Source organism: Pinus tabuliformis, chromosome 3_1 (assembly GCF_031772625.1).
Source record: "Pinus tabuliformis cultivar Carrire ecotype Pingquan chromosome 3_1, CPIR1, whole genome shotgun sequence".
NCBI lineage: Eukaryota > Viridiplantae > Streptophyta > Pinopsida > Pinales > Pinaceae > Pinus > Pinus tabuliformis.
In genome coordinates, this window is record NC_142301.1 from 666,099,904 (window position 1) to 666,117,199 (window position 17,296).

A 17,296-nucleotide genomic window follows, 5' to 3' on the forward strand; every position below is an offset into this window, starting at 1 on the left:
CTGCAGTTTCTATAACCTCCTCAAAGATGTTAAGAAGGTCATAAAACTGACCATGGATGTCATCACAAACAGTGAATTTCTTTCCATTCGGAGAAATCACCTCCAGTAAATCCTTTGCTTGTAATACCATTTGAAATGCATACCTTCTACGTATGTTTTCCAGATCCTTGAAGTCGTCCATCACCTTCTTTATAAATTCCAATGTTTTATTCCCTCCTTGATCCTGTTGTTGACTTCTTGTCATTGTCAGCGCTTCTTCCTTTTCTTCTCCAGTTATGTGAACAACAAAATCTTTCATCATTTCATAAGTAAAAAACTTGATTGCAGATTTAGGAGCTACTTTCAGAACATTAATTCCATTCCCTCTGAAAAATCCTTTAAGACCACCTTCTCTAAAAATATTACTAATAGCTGGAATAACATGAGCTCTTGATGTTTGCACCTGCAATATCACCTTCAAACTGTCAAGAGGAGCTGTGGCGGTTCGAGACAAAGCACCAGCAACCCCTCCAGCAATAAGATAATTGGATACATGTGTGTGCCTGTCAATACCTTCAGGAATAACTGCTTGTTCCCCAATATCTATGGGGCAAACCCTTTCCCAATACCTGTATATGTTTTCTATGGTTGCCTCATGTGGTTATAAAAGGAGAAAATCCCGCCACTCTTCAAATGTTATGATTCCATTATTATCTTTATCTATGTGCTCCACGAAACGCGCAAGTTCTTCATCACTCATTTCAATGCCTGCTCTAACGAGTGCTTCCCATAGCTCTTCAGGTAAAATGCAGCCATTGTGTTCCACATCTATCGCCTGAAAAATGCGGTAAAACTCGAGTTCCTTGTCATCCATATACCGCCGAAACTCCTGGTACTGGACACGACCATCTTGATTAGAATCGCTAACTTGAAGCAGATCCTTGGCATACTTATATTTGGTCGGTATCAGCAATGCCTGTAGACCCCGCTCAATTTGCGAATTGTTAGGGTGCCCACTGTTCATTGCATCAAAGAAATTAAACAGACTCCGGATCCTCAACTCTCTCTCCTCTTTCGTCTCCCTCAAGCTGCTCTTGGAAAGTTGCACCTCCTCTGAAATTCCTTCAAGCGGCAACATCGTATCCAAGGGCATATGAAACAAGCAGTCATCAAGCTGTTGTCGAGCATCAATTATCTTATTTGCGTCTTTCCCACTAGTTTTATCTTCTGTCACCTGTTTCTCTGAATCTAGTCTTCGTGTCAACATTTCAGTACGCTGACGCAAGTTCTCTTCTGAACTTTTGAGACCCCCATACGATCTCACCACTTCCTCATCATCATCCAGAGATATTCCTTCCTCTGGCTTGCAGATAACTTCATCTGTTTCATCTGCTTCCCCTACTTCTTCAAGCATTTTCCTCTGAACAAATTTGCCTGCGGCATCTGCCATTATCTTTGTCTTCATCCTTTCTTCTTGAGCTCCTCTCTCTACTGCAACAGCTTCAAGTACAAACGCATCGCTGCTTCCTTCTTCCGAGTATTTATCTCCTAAAAGATTCTTCCCCATACTTGTGACAACTTCACAAGATTGCGCATCCTCCTCAGTAAATCCTGTAGTCACATCACAATTGTCAGCTACAAAAATACAAGGTTTTACATTATCCAGTCGTTCCGGATTTACCCAATAGTTCAAGAAATCATCAATGATCTCCTCTTCTGTTTCTCCAATGGAAACCTCCACCTTCAACTCAGCTGCTCTGAGTTTTTCATGTCTCAATTGTATACTCATCATCTGCTCGAGCTTCCTCAGCTCTTCTCTTAACTGCATGTTTATCTGTTGATCTTTTTTTTGTTGTAGCCTCTGCCACTTCACTCTTTTCCTCATGGTCCAACCATGTCTCTGGTATTTCATATTCTCATGTAACAACTCCACCAATAACCCAAGTTGCACTGCTATCTCAGCTTTCTCTTTCTCATGCTCTTCATTAGTCAACTGCTTCAATATGCCATTTGCCTTGGCATCTTCCTTCTCCCTCTTTCTATTGTGGCCTCTTTCTGAACCTCTTCTCTCTCCTTTACGACTTTCAGTAGTCATCTTCCTTGTCATGAGTTTCTCACGCATGAGTTGCACCAAGCCTCTACAACAGCAAACTCTCCTATTGCCACTTACCTCACCAATCCTTCCCTCTGGATCTGGTCTTTTGGTAAACACCCGGTCCTCTACTGGAACCTTTTGAGCATTTCTCCACTGCTCCTTCAGGCTTCACTCATCTGCAACTTCCAAGAACACACTTGTCCCTTTCCATTCAACCTCTGTTGAATCTTTAGGTTCTGCCACATTCACCTAGAATCCCTTGCTGGACTCCTTCATCACTACACTTCAGCTGTGATCTGCTTCCTCCCGCTGAGACTTTCTTCAATCTGCTTGCAACCTGAACTCTGCAAACAACTTTCAAACCAGAGTTAAATATCATCTGACAACTCACCTTCAAGATCCTGTTGATCTTGCTTCACTTCCTCAACTGCACTTGCATATCTGCGCTGCAATCTTCATCAGTTCCAAAATCTGATCTTAACACATGCAATTAATTTAACTGAAAACTTAAATCTCCACACAGAGCTATTCCTGCTCTGATACCACTTGATGCAGGTCTACCCTGCAAAACCCAGAATCTCTCCGTTTTCAGGCATATACAAAACCCTTCTCGAATAATCGCCCGAGTAATTCTTTCAAAGTCCGAGCAATCTTACAAAACATCATATGCGGAAGCTCCTTTGTATTATCATTCAACTAAACACATATGGCTGGAACTTAAAATCAAAATTCAATAAAAAAAACTGTGCCCATGCTTCAAAAACTCAACCGGCAAAGTCATACCACACACATCGATTTCATGTATACTAATATCAACGAATGCCGCTACCTTGACAATCCAAATGTCAATTAACCTACCTACGGTTCAAACCTTCCAAAGCATTACATCTCCTTCCGGAATTCTTTAAACTTACCATTCTTCTCGATCATATCCACTCATAGGCCTTTGGCTTCTCGTCATCTCCGTTGGACACTCTCTAGCTCAGCACCGAAACAGAGTTCTGTGCTCTACGCATTGGTTTATTCCAGCGCTTGGGCAACTGCATCTACAATCTTTTGAATGGAGGGAACTGATGGTCAACCTCCATAACGATCAGTCCAACGATCGGTCGATGGCTATCCACACTCGTTTATTCCAGCAAAGAACCAAACCCCTTATCCATCAAAACAGCAAACAAGCGATGGCTTTCACATACACATCGATTTCTTTTGCCGAAACGACTCTGTTAAGCTTATAACAAAATCAGTCACAGGGTTTTTTTTAACCAGTGCTATTCTCCGAAACACCATCGATTTCTAATGTATAACCACTGATTATACTCACACCCATCAGCGATTCTACGCAGGAAAAACAAAACACTTACAGTTTACAGATGAAACATATACGGTCAAGAACCGATTCACTCAGAGGTTACTCCTGCATACATTCCAGAACTAACTCCATGTGCAGAATCACAAGACAAAGGTTATTAAAACCAAACAATTCATACAAAATCGAATTCAATAATGTGCATATGGCTCAAAAGTCAAATTCTACAGAGACAAAAAAAACAACAATTACAAATAGCTTCTTGTTCATGGCCAGATACTCAAAATCCATGGCCCTTTCAACTGTTCATAGGTTTACAGGAAAAAAAAACCCCTGTCTCCTCCCCTGTCCATCCTATTCTTTTTTTCCCTAAATTCTACCTCAGTCACACCTAACTACTTCTTTCCACACAAGAAAGAATTAGTTATTCAGTTATAACTCAACATTAAACTAAACTAGACCACTTTTAATTACCTACCCTTATTGAAATTAACACAAATTTACAACCAAGTCTTCCTCAAGTCTTGCATTTAGCCACAACATGTGACCACCCCGTCACATTGCTAGCCCAAGTCTAGATGCTCCTGCATCATAAATGGATGGTTACAGTGGTTTCCTTTGCACAATGTTGTTAGGAGAAGCATGTTTTGATATTATAATTACATCTCATGTAGGCACATGAGTAGATGTTAAAATATCGCTCTTAAATATTGATCATTGATTGATTAATACTTTATCTAATCATGTTACCAAGGCTTGTTCGTGACAAGAATGATAGGAAATGATGATGATTTGTGCAAAAGACATTATGTTTAACATTCTCGTACATAAAGAACTAATGGTCCATGCTGATGAGTACGAGTTGCAGGATGGTCCACTGGTGGAACAATCATGCTACACGGATGTAGAGTGTGGTGATATGTGGGTAAATGGTTTCATGACAATTGTAATAAATTTTAGCTAGGTATGTGGTATTTTAATGATATTTCATTGTAATCTTTTATAACAATGGATAAGGGATGGACTCCATTATAATCCATTGAGTGAGGGGTGAACACTCTCACGAGCTTTTAATAAGATTAAACATTTGTTGGTTTTCACCCTACTCCATTTTCAGCGTATATCAATGTTCGATGTTCAATGATGTGATTGATTAATGAGGTTAAAGTAATCATGAAATGGATGCAAGGTTACATCATATAGTTCATGTTAATATAATACAAGAGTGGTTGTTAATGGTTATGCAACTTACTATTCCTCTACTAAAGTTACTTTATGTACTAATGATCATTTTGTCTAACGGTTAATGAGGAATATGGAATAGTGATTTGGATAATTACCTTTGGTTATTTGTGTAAAAAAGTTTTAACTTCTTTCATTTTCATGTGAGGTTATCAAGGTATGTTACATCGGGTCTCACTGTTATCGACCAAATAATGTATGGATCATCTTGACCTTCCTATCCAAACATCTTGGCAACCGCAGTTTCATGAACAACAAGCAACAATCTTTTATAACTTTTTAAATTTGTGTAATAGAACAACATCCATCATAGCTTAGTTGTTGAGAGGTAATTAAAGGATTACGGGTAATTGTTCCATCTTAAATAATACTTTCAAAAAGTTAGTTTTATCTTTGGTAATATTCAAATCTATGTTTAGTTTTAATATTATATATATAATTAAATTATATTCTAATAATTTTTTTTGAGAAGAAGTCATATCTATATATATATATATATATATATATATAAATTTTTGTTGAATTATTTTTCTTCTTTAATCTATTGAGTTATTGAGTTTAGAGGTTCATTTTATAGACCAGTATGACGTGCTCATATCATTCAAAATAAAAATTATAAACAATCTGAAATAAAAAAATTAAATAACTATACAAAACATTTAAATAATGTAGCCTCTTTAAAAAAAATTATAGATGAATAAATTATATCTTTCTCATATCATATTCAATCCATATTTAAAATAAATCTATATTGATATAAATGATTACTAAAATAAATCTATGCTAATATAAATAATTAAATATACTTAAAAATAAAGGTATGAGATATTCAAGGTTTTATGATATCCGACATCTTGTGCCTATTTTCTGAAATTGTGTTGTGTTTTTTTAGAGCATTTATCTTATGGTTGGGTTATGCAGTCTAATGATGGAATCAAGAGATTTCTTTTATTAGTTTTAAATATTTATTAGTCATTTTCTGCGAAGTTGTGTTGTTGTGTTTTTAAGAGCGTGTTGTTGTGTTTTTAAGAGCATTTATCTTATGGTTTGGTTATTTCTGCGCCATAAATGATAAGGCGGTCTAGTGATGGAATTAACAAATTTCTTTGATTTCCATTGCTTTTGATTTATTTATTTATTAGTTATTTTGAGTTAATCATTCATCTTAATATATATAAAATTAAATTTTAGTTAATATTTTTTTTTATAAAAATTTTCATTCTATATATATATATTTCACACCACAATGTTTCTCCTCTAAGATTTTTCTACCATAATTTTTGGATAAAGTTGTAATATTTATACTATATTTTTCATTGTTAAAAAGAAATGGTTAAAAACCTTGTAGTCTTTGCTCACCACAATATCATTTTCCTCAAACAAGGGGCTTCACTCAAAGAACCTCCCACATATACAGTTGCAATATTTATGCCATGATTTTCAAATACTTTTATATTTTTCATTATTAAAAGGATATCTTTAAAACCTTGGAGCCTTTCCGCACTACAATATGATATGGGTCACACTTGCCATGATTCTCAAATACTTTTATATTTTTCATTATTAAAAGGATATCTTTAAAACCTTGGAGCCTTTCCCCACTACAATATGATATGGGTCACACTGGGATTTCACTCAATGAGTCTCAGCCATATCACTTGATTTTATGGACTACTAAACAATAGCTTTAATTTGACTACATATTAAAAAATAACTCTACAAATCACATTATTTAATCCCCTACCAATACTAATCCAATACATCTTCCAATTTAAAAATCCCTACTATCACTAGATATTATAGGTATCCATTTTTTCATTAACATTTTTTATACCCCTCTATATTTTTTTTTTACTTTTAGCTCCATTTTTTATACCAGCTAATATAAAAAATCTTTACCCCTATATATTATGTCATTTTCCCCTCAATATAGCTCCATGTTCTACCATAATTTTTGGATACACTTGCAATATTTATGCCATGATTTTTTTATATTTTTCATTGTTAAAAAATCTTTAAAAATAGTAAATAACATATTTACAATTAATTACCACCCACCATAATTTATAACATATTTACCATCAATTACTACCCACCATAATTTAAGCAAGTATAGTAAATAACATATTTACCATCAATTACTACCCACCATAAATTAAGCAAGCATAGTAAATAACATATTTACCATCAATTATTACCCACCATAGTTTAAACAAGCATTTGCATAAAATATGGATAGAAACAAGATATAGATGAACACTTACAAATAGTTGTTACTTCCCACAATTATTTAAATTTTCTTTAACACTTTTTAATTAATAGGAGTAAAAATGTAAATATGTAGACTTAAAGTCTTTTACCCAAATAATTAAATGCATTTAAAAATATATATATAATTAGAATGAAATGTTATTATTTTCTAATTTTTAAATTACTTTTATAATAAGTATTATTAATTATCATCTTCAAAATTAATAAATATTATTAGCTGAAGAGTTTAAAGCATTATTAGCTTGCAGGTTTAGAATTTCATTAAGAAATTTACAAAAGTTTTTTTCATAAAAGAATTTAATTGGATAAACTCACTTATAATTAAGTGAATATATATATAAACACTCAAAAAGTAGCATAGTTTTAGTTAACTATTTTAAAAATAAAAACCATTTATTTATATTATTTATGTATTTATTCTTTATTATGAAATTTGTTTAAAGCGAATGAAAATGAAATGAATTTTAAGGGAGGATAGTTAAACCCTGACATCTACCATCTCACCCAATGATTCATTTTTTTTTTGTAAACTGGGGTGGGACTCTCCGATTTACATATCCATTATGTACCCCTGTACGGGGAAGGGTAGCCCAAGATTTGAACCCAAGACTTCCGCTTCGGTGAGACTTCATTTCCACGGCCCTTGCCGCTTGAGCTACCCCATGTGGACCTCACCCAATGATTCATGATCTTGTCCTTTTTCCTTTTTTTTTTATCATTTCATCTCTTTTATTTAATTTTAGTCATCTTAAAGAATTATTATTTCTTAACTTTATCTAACTAATAACTATACTTATTCTTCATCATCGAAATTTATATTAATTCTTAACTCAGTTTAATCTTTTAATACAAAAATTTATTATTTATTATAATTTTTGTTTTAATTCTTAACCTCTTTGTTCTTGGAGCTTTATTTTTCACAATTAATTATAAAATAAGAAAAATCTTGTTGATCTATTAGCCCCCTTGTTGATCTATTAGCCCCCTTCATCTTAATAATCCCTAGTTCAATTAAAAGTTGGATCAAATTCAACTAATTTGTCATATTTAATTTCATGATACTAATAACAAATATAGATTAATGTATTTGTTATTATTTTATCTATGTTTGTTATTAATAATTTAAACAAAAAAAATTCAAGTAATTTTTAATTATTTAATTAATTTTTAAATATTTATTCATTATTAATAATATTACGTTTCAACTAATCTTAATTTTTTCCAACTAATTATTTTTTCAAAAATAAAAAAATCTATTTCTTATTTCATTTATCCATTAGCTTTGTTAAAAAAAAATTAGGAACTAATAAATTTTAATCATTATTTTATTATTTTTCATATAATGGATAGTCAAATATATTATTCAACCAATACATAATTCAAAATTTCTTCATATTACTTGCAAGACTTTCTTTGGTTCCTCATGATGGCTGAAGATCCCATTTGATGGATCACATATATTACAGAGTTCTATTCTGGAAATCTCTAACAATATCAATTTTAACAAATAAATTAAATTATAGTAAAGAAATTATATAATGTAAATGGGTAAAAAATTATTAATAATAAATTAAAATAATTATCAATTCAAATAACAAATAACTAAGTAAATATAGCAAATCCATTTTTAATATTTGTTTTTTAAGAAATATATTTAATCTATATTTCACAAATATATCTTGGAAGAACAACTTAAAATATATATTTCTATACTTTACAAAGAAAATGTAAAATGTCTTAAACAACTTTCTCAATAAAAGCATTATCACAACAATAAGACAACACCATTACTAGCTACTATGTAATACTTGTTTCATAGTACAACTCAAGTTGTTAATATTAAAAAATTCATAAGAATTAGCTCAATTGTAATTTTATTATTATTACTATTATTATTATTATTATTATTATTATTATTATTATTATTTATGACAAAAAGAATTGATATATAAGTTAAGCATATGTATAGATGAAAAAATATATGTAATAAGATTTTAAATGATGGAGGGTCATCCCCACAACAATGCTGAGATTCTTAGTTTATAACTAGCTTTGTTACATTTAATATTACACCTCCCATCCACTTAATCATTATTAATAGTTAAATTAAAATTTTGGAAGTCCTATTCCAAAAGAAATATATCTATCAATGTAATTTTATTTTTTTTAATAATTATGTCATATTTTATATGATAATTGAAATTGATATAATATATGACATTTTCACCTAAGGAAAAAAAACAGCCAAAATAATTCTTTAAAAATAATTATACTACATTTATTCAGTACTATTTTAAACAAAGAAAAAGATGATAACTAATTTTGAATTTTAAATGACTATCCATTTAACTCATTATTCTACATTCCATATCTGTATATATTCACGTTTCCTAAAATACTCCATAAAATTGTTAACAAAATAAATCCAATAAATAAATAGGTAATTGATAAAAATAATTATTATTTAAAGAAAAAGTTAAATTCATCGATTTAAAATATATATTTAAAAATGACATAGTTTAAATTATAGAAAAATAATATTTTTTATCAAATTCAAGGAAAGATACATACTTAAATGCATAACTCTATTCAACATAATGAAAACCTCATAGCAATGGAATTATATAGATTAAACAACTTAAACTAAAGATTTTACAAATCTTTACTAGATTTAAGAGATTTTTGTTAAAATTAAGAAGAAAAAAGCTTTGAAAATGATAATGTAGTCTATAAGTTAGACTACACCTTTAAGAATAATTATGCGATATTAGAAATATAAATTTTATTTTAATTCAATTTATCAATATTATTTTCCAATAAATAAATAGGGAATTGATAAAAATAATTATTATTTAAAGAAAAAGTTAAATTCATCGATTTAAAATATATATTTAAAAATGACATAGTTTAAATTATAGAAAAATAATATTTTTTATCAAATTCAAGGAAAGATACATACTTAAATGCATAACTCTATTCAACATAATGAAAACCTCATAGCAATGGAATTATATAGATTAAACAACTTAAACTAAAGATTTTACAAATCTTTACTAGATTTAAGAGATTTTTGTTAAAATTAAGAAGAAAAAAGCTTTGAAAATGATAATGTAGTCTATAAGTTAGACTACACCTTTAAGAATAATTATTCGATATTAGAAATATAAATTTTATTTTAATTCAATTTATCAATATTATTTTTATTTTTATTTTTTTAATTTGTAAATTATAAAATAATTAAATTTAATATAAGGAGTAGTATGCCACTAGTACCTCAAGAATGAAGTCTCACCCAACCCCAAATCTTCCGTTCTAATCTTGTGCTACCCTCTAGTGGTAGCGGGGTGAATAATGGACATGTAAACTTGAAAATCTGAGAGTAACTTCAATTCACCTTCAATTCCCTGAGCCTTATGATTGGTGGTTTTGTGAGGACATCATGTGGCTTGCCAAGGTCTAGTCAAATCACTAGCTTTGTACATTTGCAAGTAAAAATATAATACCAATTTTTTTTTCTAAAATTACATATTTGAATTGTTGAATTTATACTATCCCATTGCACTTATTGTCTTTTAAAACATAGATTTACTTTTACATCTTAAAATATAATTTAAAAACTTAAGCATGAATATCTTATTAAAAATTATACATCCAAATTCTGATGAAAAAACAAAAAATAAGCCATTTATTCCTCACCAAATTTGTATTACAAATTTGTATAGGATAGTAAATAATTTATTTTTTACTTAACTTAATAAGACATAAATATAATATTACCTTGGTAATTTATATATATGATAGTAAATAATTTAATTTTTACTTAATTTTGTTAAAATATAAATTTCATTTAAATGTGTTTCCTTATTCTTAATAACAAGAAATTCTTAAGGGTTAAACTAAATATTTCACAAATCTATGCAATCCTATCGATCATGAAGTTACTGAATTGATTTTTTTGAATAGACTATTTACCAGATATATTTAGTAAAATATTCCTAGTGAGTCGACAAGTCTCTGTGCAACAACTGGTATTTCTTCCATGGTTAAGCTAATTGTTTTAATGTGCTACAGATCATTGTTTAAAAACTGGAAGAAACAATATCATGTTTAGTCGTCAAAATCCATCTTCATCTTTGATACAAATCTATTATTTTCCTAAGACAGCTTACAGTTAAGATATCTTTAGATCATTTTTCTTTAACTTGGTATCGGAAGTTGCAAATCCGAAGACACTGTATGTAAAAAATGTTGGGTTGATGTTTGTTGTGTAATCCATAGAGGTATGATGAATTACTCTAATTTAAAAAGTGAGATGGTATGAAAATTTTCTTTTCAACTGGATATATGTATATATAAATATAAAAAGAAAATCATCAAAGGCATACTTGCATGCACTGTACTTTGGGAAAACATTCAATAATAATAAGTAAATACTGTCACAGGCTACTAATAATAGCGCTGCACATGCATGCATACGGGTCTCTGCGTACAGAATGATAGCGTTGGCTCTGTCACTGTCACCAAACATTAATTCTGCGAGTAGAATACCATATTCCCGTATTAAATAATCCTCGAACCTTGGAGGGATTCGACTATAATACACTTTTAATTTCAGAAATATAGGCACTACGACTCCGACATTGTCTGATCTTGTAGAAATCGATCATCTGTGATGTGGAATGGTGGGGGAGGCGATGACTGCTGTGTTTAATTTAATACCCGCGTGGTTCATATGGCAGGCCTTTCGGAGAGGAAGGGCTCTTTTTCTTAGGAGGTTCATGGGGCGGATGAGTAGTTGCTCCCGCGTAGTCAATGTGGGTTATAAGTTCTCTGCCTTCCGTTCCCATCTCCTCCCCCTCCAAGATCTCATCTTGATCCATTTTTTCACCATTAATGGATTTGGTATTTTTTGCTATGCTTTCGTTCTCAATTTGCTTCTGCAAAAGTGCAAACAAGAGACTGCTTTATTCCCATTATTTTCACTTCAATGTATCTGAGATCATCAGAAATGCTGAAATAAGAAAAATATCTATCATTATTTGCAAATCAAAAGAAATATATGTGTCAACTAAGGTTATCTAGGATGAAATATATGTGTCAACTAAGGTTATCTAGGATGGTTAGGCAGAATGGTTGTGATCTCTCTCATTCAAGTATTGGTGTAGTAGCTATCTTTCTACTGTATCTGAAATCATTAGAAATACTGAAATAAGAAAAAACTCTTATATTTGCAAATCCAAAAAAATATATGTGCTTGTCAATTGGAGTTATCTATGGTGATTCTGACCCATGGTTTTGATCTCTCACACTGAAATGTTGTTATAATGACTTACGGCCTATAAATAGGATTGTATCAACTCACTCTTGCTCAATTAAGAGAAAGGATGATTTCCCATGTAACTCAAATATCATTTCAAATATGACGATTTGAGTAACTTTACAGAAATACTAATTTCAATTTTCAATATGAAAATGTGATATCTTACCTGTTATAATAGATATTCAGCAAAGCACATAGACCCTCAGAGCAAGGATATTTTGAAACACAACTAAAATGATCATATTATATGTTGAGAAACTTTAGCTACAAATTAAAGCAAAAGTGTGAAAGTGTGAATAGCTTACCTGGTATACTAGATAATTGGAAACACAACTAAAATGATCATATTATATACTTAGCTAGAAATTAAAGCAAAATTGTGAAAGAATTTTTGGTTTTCTTACCAGTATTATCTCTGTTTTGTAAATAAGGAAAGACTCTCAGAGATGTTACCTTTCACAAATATTATTGGCATTTTGCAAATAAGGGAAAAACTAATAATGAAATCTAAGTGATGTTACATTTTCTATATAAACAACTGACACAGTAAGACAAAAGTACTTATTTTCACATGAAGATTTCAATAATTTGCATGGTTTACACATTAATATTTCAGTAATTTACCTAGTTTGTCGAATTTTCCAACCGAATGAATAGATCTTCTATAAAGGACATTTTAAGACAACCAGAAGAATGACTATGACAGACTGAAACATTTTTGAGATACATGAAACCAAATGTGTGAATGAAATTTGTCTTTGAAAATTTTCTTATGATTTCGTAGATCCTAAAGATCTCAGATGACTGTTAAAGAAAAAAATATTCTATTCATCTGACTTATTCAGATCACTGTAAAAAACTTACCAGGATCATGAGAAGACTTAATATTTTGATCGAAACAAGTACGAGTCAAGTTCTGCTCTCATACTGAATTTAAAAAAGCTACCGATGGAAGACAGTCTAATGAAATAAGTAGGTAACTAAAGAAGTTTCTGTACCATGATTGTTTCTGTAATTAATACAAAGTCATTATTGTGTACTCGCTGAAGAAAATAAGTAGTGTACACAGGCATCTCTGGTGGAGTTCAACGAGAAACTTATAATTGCTTCAGAAAGTGAAAACTTATAATTGCTTCATAAAGTGAACCTATTACTACATTCCTTAAACCTTCCCTGTAAAAAAGGATGGTACCAATGTTAACCAGCCTACCGAGATGTATCAAATGATCTATAGCTTGAAGTACCTTGGAATGAGCATTCTGCAATGGTGCTGTCAAGTCAACCTGGGAAGTCTGCGGTTGCTGTGAAATTTGACTATCAAACACAGCCAAATCTGTAAGGCAAACACAGAAGAGCATGAGATCCAAAAACGATCATGAGCTAATCATAGATGAATAAAATTTCATTTTTAAAGTCTACAAGCATAGAAGATCAAAAATGTTATTGAGGTCTACTTGCACTAATTTAGCTTGGTTAAGATATACAAATCCTCTTTGATATTGAGGAAACTAACTGGAAAGGTTAAGCACCTTCTTAGATTTGAACTTTGGGGTATTTGGATGGCTTAATGAGGAACAACTGCAGCAGCTTACAGACTCAATCTGATCAGCATTTGTGGACATGGAGAGTTTTAACCAGTATATAGGCTGGAACCAATCTAACATGGTAGAAATGTACTAAGTTCCAAGTCCTTTTGATGATGGAGGAAACTGACTCTACAAGGCTATTGCAGGGATTTGAACCTGGACTGTTTGTGTGACTTAATGAAGCAGATTGGATCTGATCAGGACTGGAAGGTTCTAGATCTGATCAGCATTAGTAGACATCGAGTCTGACAGAGAGAGTATTGACTTAAACATATGGGATCAGAGCAAACCTTTTTCATCCCTGAAAGGAACAAGCCGAGCTGTTGCACAGGTATCCTTGGACAACAGAATCAAGAAATATACCAGCGAGCAATACAGAATCTGAATCTTCATCTTAGAAATGAGATGCCAAACACTGAGCCAGATAATATACTTAGAAGAAGATGATCAGCCCTTTGTCAAACGTTAGACAATCTCCTGTGCTTTCCAAAACCCTGGTGGGCGGGTGGGTATTTAAAGGGAGAAGCAAGCAGATCCAACATTATTGACGACGTGGGTCTTGAAAAACCACTCACCCGCGCAAAGACAGCAAGGTGAAGATGACGTTTCAGAACGGATATGGGAGCGTGGTTGGCTGCAGCTTTCTTGCTTCTATACAAAAAAGACTCTGCCAGCTATCTGCAGCTCAGACTCTTTTTTCAATTTGATGACAGTGGTCAAGAATTGAATAGCTGCTTTGTTGTCAAATCTTGACAGTAGAACTACTGATATGAATGGGATGGGTGGCCACTGGAGGGCAGTATTGCAATTACCAATCACCAGTCGGTTAATCTCTAAGGATGTAAAAATCATTTATTCAACAGAAATGTAAAATGGCATCCAACGTTAAAGTAATTTTTTTTACTATTAGGTTTACCAAGGCTATGGAAATATGACTGAATAATAGTATTAGGCAGATGTACCGGAAGAGATTACTTTCTACGAAATTAACAAGAAGCTGTAGAGATGCTTTAATTATTAGGACTAGATAAATTAAGTTAAGAAGATTCCACCAACTAAATTAACTCTGGAGAATAAACTTTCAATATTTTTTTTCCCTATGTAGTTTATCTCTTTCTGGAGATCCCACTGAATAATAGTACCAGGTAGATATATAAGAAGTGGAGATCCCGCTGAATAATAATACGAGACAGATTTATTAGAAGAAATTACTTTCTACTGACTTAACCAGGAAGCTCTAGAGGTGCTTTAATTACCAAGACTTGATCAACTAAGCTAAAAAGACGAGACCATCTATACTAACCCTTGAGACTAAACTTCTAATGCTAAAGTGTCCTATATGGTTTACTCAGTCTCTGGGGATCTCACTGAATAATAGTATCAGGCAGATCTACCAGAAGAGGCTTAACCCAGAAGCTCCATAGCTGCTTTAACTATTAAGACTTGTTTAAGACTTGACCAACTAAGCTAATAAAAAGCTCCAGAGGTGCTTTAACTACCTAGACTTGACTAACTAAGCTAATAAAAAGCTCCAGAGGTGCTTTAACTACCTAGACTTGACTAACTAAACTAATAAGACTGGACCAACTAAACTGACCCTTAAAACTAAACTTCCAAAATTAATATTATAAAAGATGAAGAATTATTTTGCCTATGTCAGTAGCTGTACCATACATCTCTTTCCTATTAAATATGATACAAGCGTGCGAAAGCATTAAACCACCGACATCATTCTTACATATACAGAATATGAAAGGAATCTATGACCTGATTGACCCACCTGCAAAATGTTAGAAAAAGAACATTGTAATTAAGGTACCTAATGGAGATGAATGTGCAGTACCCAATGAAAAATTTACACGTGGACGTGATACAAACCAGACGCGTTTAGATTGTGGTTTTGTCCTCACGTGTTTTTCCCGCATTACAGTATGCGTTGAACTGCACTTCATTAATTACTATAGAATGGCAGGCATTTTCTTCCCTCGGAGCAAACAGTTTAAAAAAAATGAACCGGTGTAAGTTTAATAAATTTTTTTTTGATAAATTTTGATTTTCGTTTCCTAAAATATATTTTTGAATTTATAATTATATTCTCTAGCCATTTTAACAAATCTCCGACAACTGAAATTTATAATTTATAATTTTGACACATCTTTACCAGACAAATTTGACCAAATCTATTTTCAATTAAAAACCTAAAATGTACCATATTCGACCTATGGCGTTCAAAATATTTATTGAAATACATGGTTTTTTAATACATTATCGATGAAAAGTATTAGAGGTTTTCGGACATTAATGAGTGGATAATCATATAGCCACATGGATAAAAATTTGACCAAAACTATCTTCAATTAAAAAAACCCAAAATGTACCAGATTCAGACAACGGCGTTAAAAAAATATTGAAATTCATGGTTTTTTTAATAGATTGTCGTTGAAAATAGGTATAAAGTATTAAAGGTTTCTCACATTGGATAATGATATAGCCACATGGATATTTTGAATCGTTGGAACACTTGAAATCTCTAGATTGACTTGACCATCCTCGCCGTGATAGTGTGTTCTTGATGAGTTTAAGTTTAAATTGTATCGTTTTATTGAAGTGTGCTGATCATTTCAAAATTATTTATTACTTTGAGATTTGTTTTTGAACATAGTATAGAAAAGATATATAATGTTTTAGGTTAGGCAAATATTTTGTTTGACTTATATAAAATAAAAATAAAATAAAATAATTATTTATTATAATTATGAATTAAAATGTTTTAAATTAGTTAAATTACATAAATAAATAAAATTAGTAAATAATGATGTTGAGCTTCATAGATTTTTGTTATACAATTTTTTGGGTTATGTATTTTATAGCTATGAATTTTCAATGGCAGTCTCTATTGTTTTGGTTCTGAAATGAAATGTACATTGCCTGTTTGTTGTCATCATGCACATTGTCTAGTCCATTGTTACTTTTCTTATGGATTTCTCCATGCTGAAGTTCGTATCGTGCATGATTGAGGGACTCTGTTTGATATGGTTTATATGTTTTCATGTGGAGCGTTGTCTTTGCTCCTAGTTTTATGGCCAATTGTGTGCCTCGTTGCATTCTTCGTCTTTGCTCCTATTTTTATGGCCAATTCTGTGCCTCGTTGCATTCTTCGTTTTTCGTGTTGGCACACTTTGCAGCATGGTACACTTTGCAACATCGTTTTATCTTGCCTCTCGCTCTCTTGAAATATGGTTTATGGTTTAGGGACGACTTATTCTACTATATGTGTTACATGATATATTGATGTGCATGAATGGACGCACTATTCAGGGTTATATCTAACCGAGAGTTTGAGTTTTTTACAGATTTTTAGTTGTTAACCTTATTGATATATATTATTTCTTTTTGATATCGCTCGGGCCGTTGATGGTTCTTGGACATCGTTGTACATAATTTGGTGGCTTTATGGAGAAAAGTTTTGGTCTGTATCTTTTGCATGGGGTATT

At 31.7% G+C, this 17,296-nt stretch overlaps 1 protein-coding gene across 1 annotated transcript; it reads right to left on the reverse strand.

The window, feature by feature from the left end:
* Positions 1–11,296: 11,296 nt before the first annotated feature.
* On the reverse strand, positions 11,297–14,478 carry LOC149188861 (uncharacterized). Its single transcript, XM_089413106.1, has 3 exons — positions 14,093–14,478; positions 13,461–13,549; positions 11,297–11,833 (listed from the first exon to the last, which is right to left on the reverse strand). Exons 1-3 carry the CDS (start codon positions 14,193–14,195, stop codon positions 11,609–11,611), a joined length of 417 nt encoding a protein of 138 aa, XP_089269232.1. The 5' UTR covers positions 14,196–14,478; the 3' UTR covers positions 11,297–11,608.
* Positions 14,479–17,296: the final 2,818 nt, after the last annotated feature.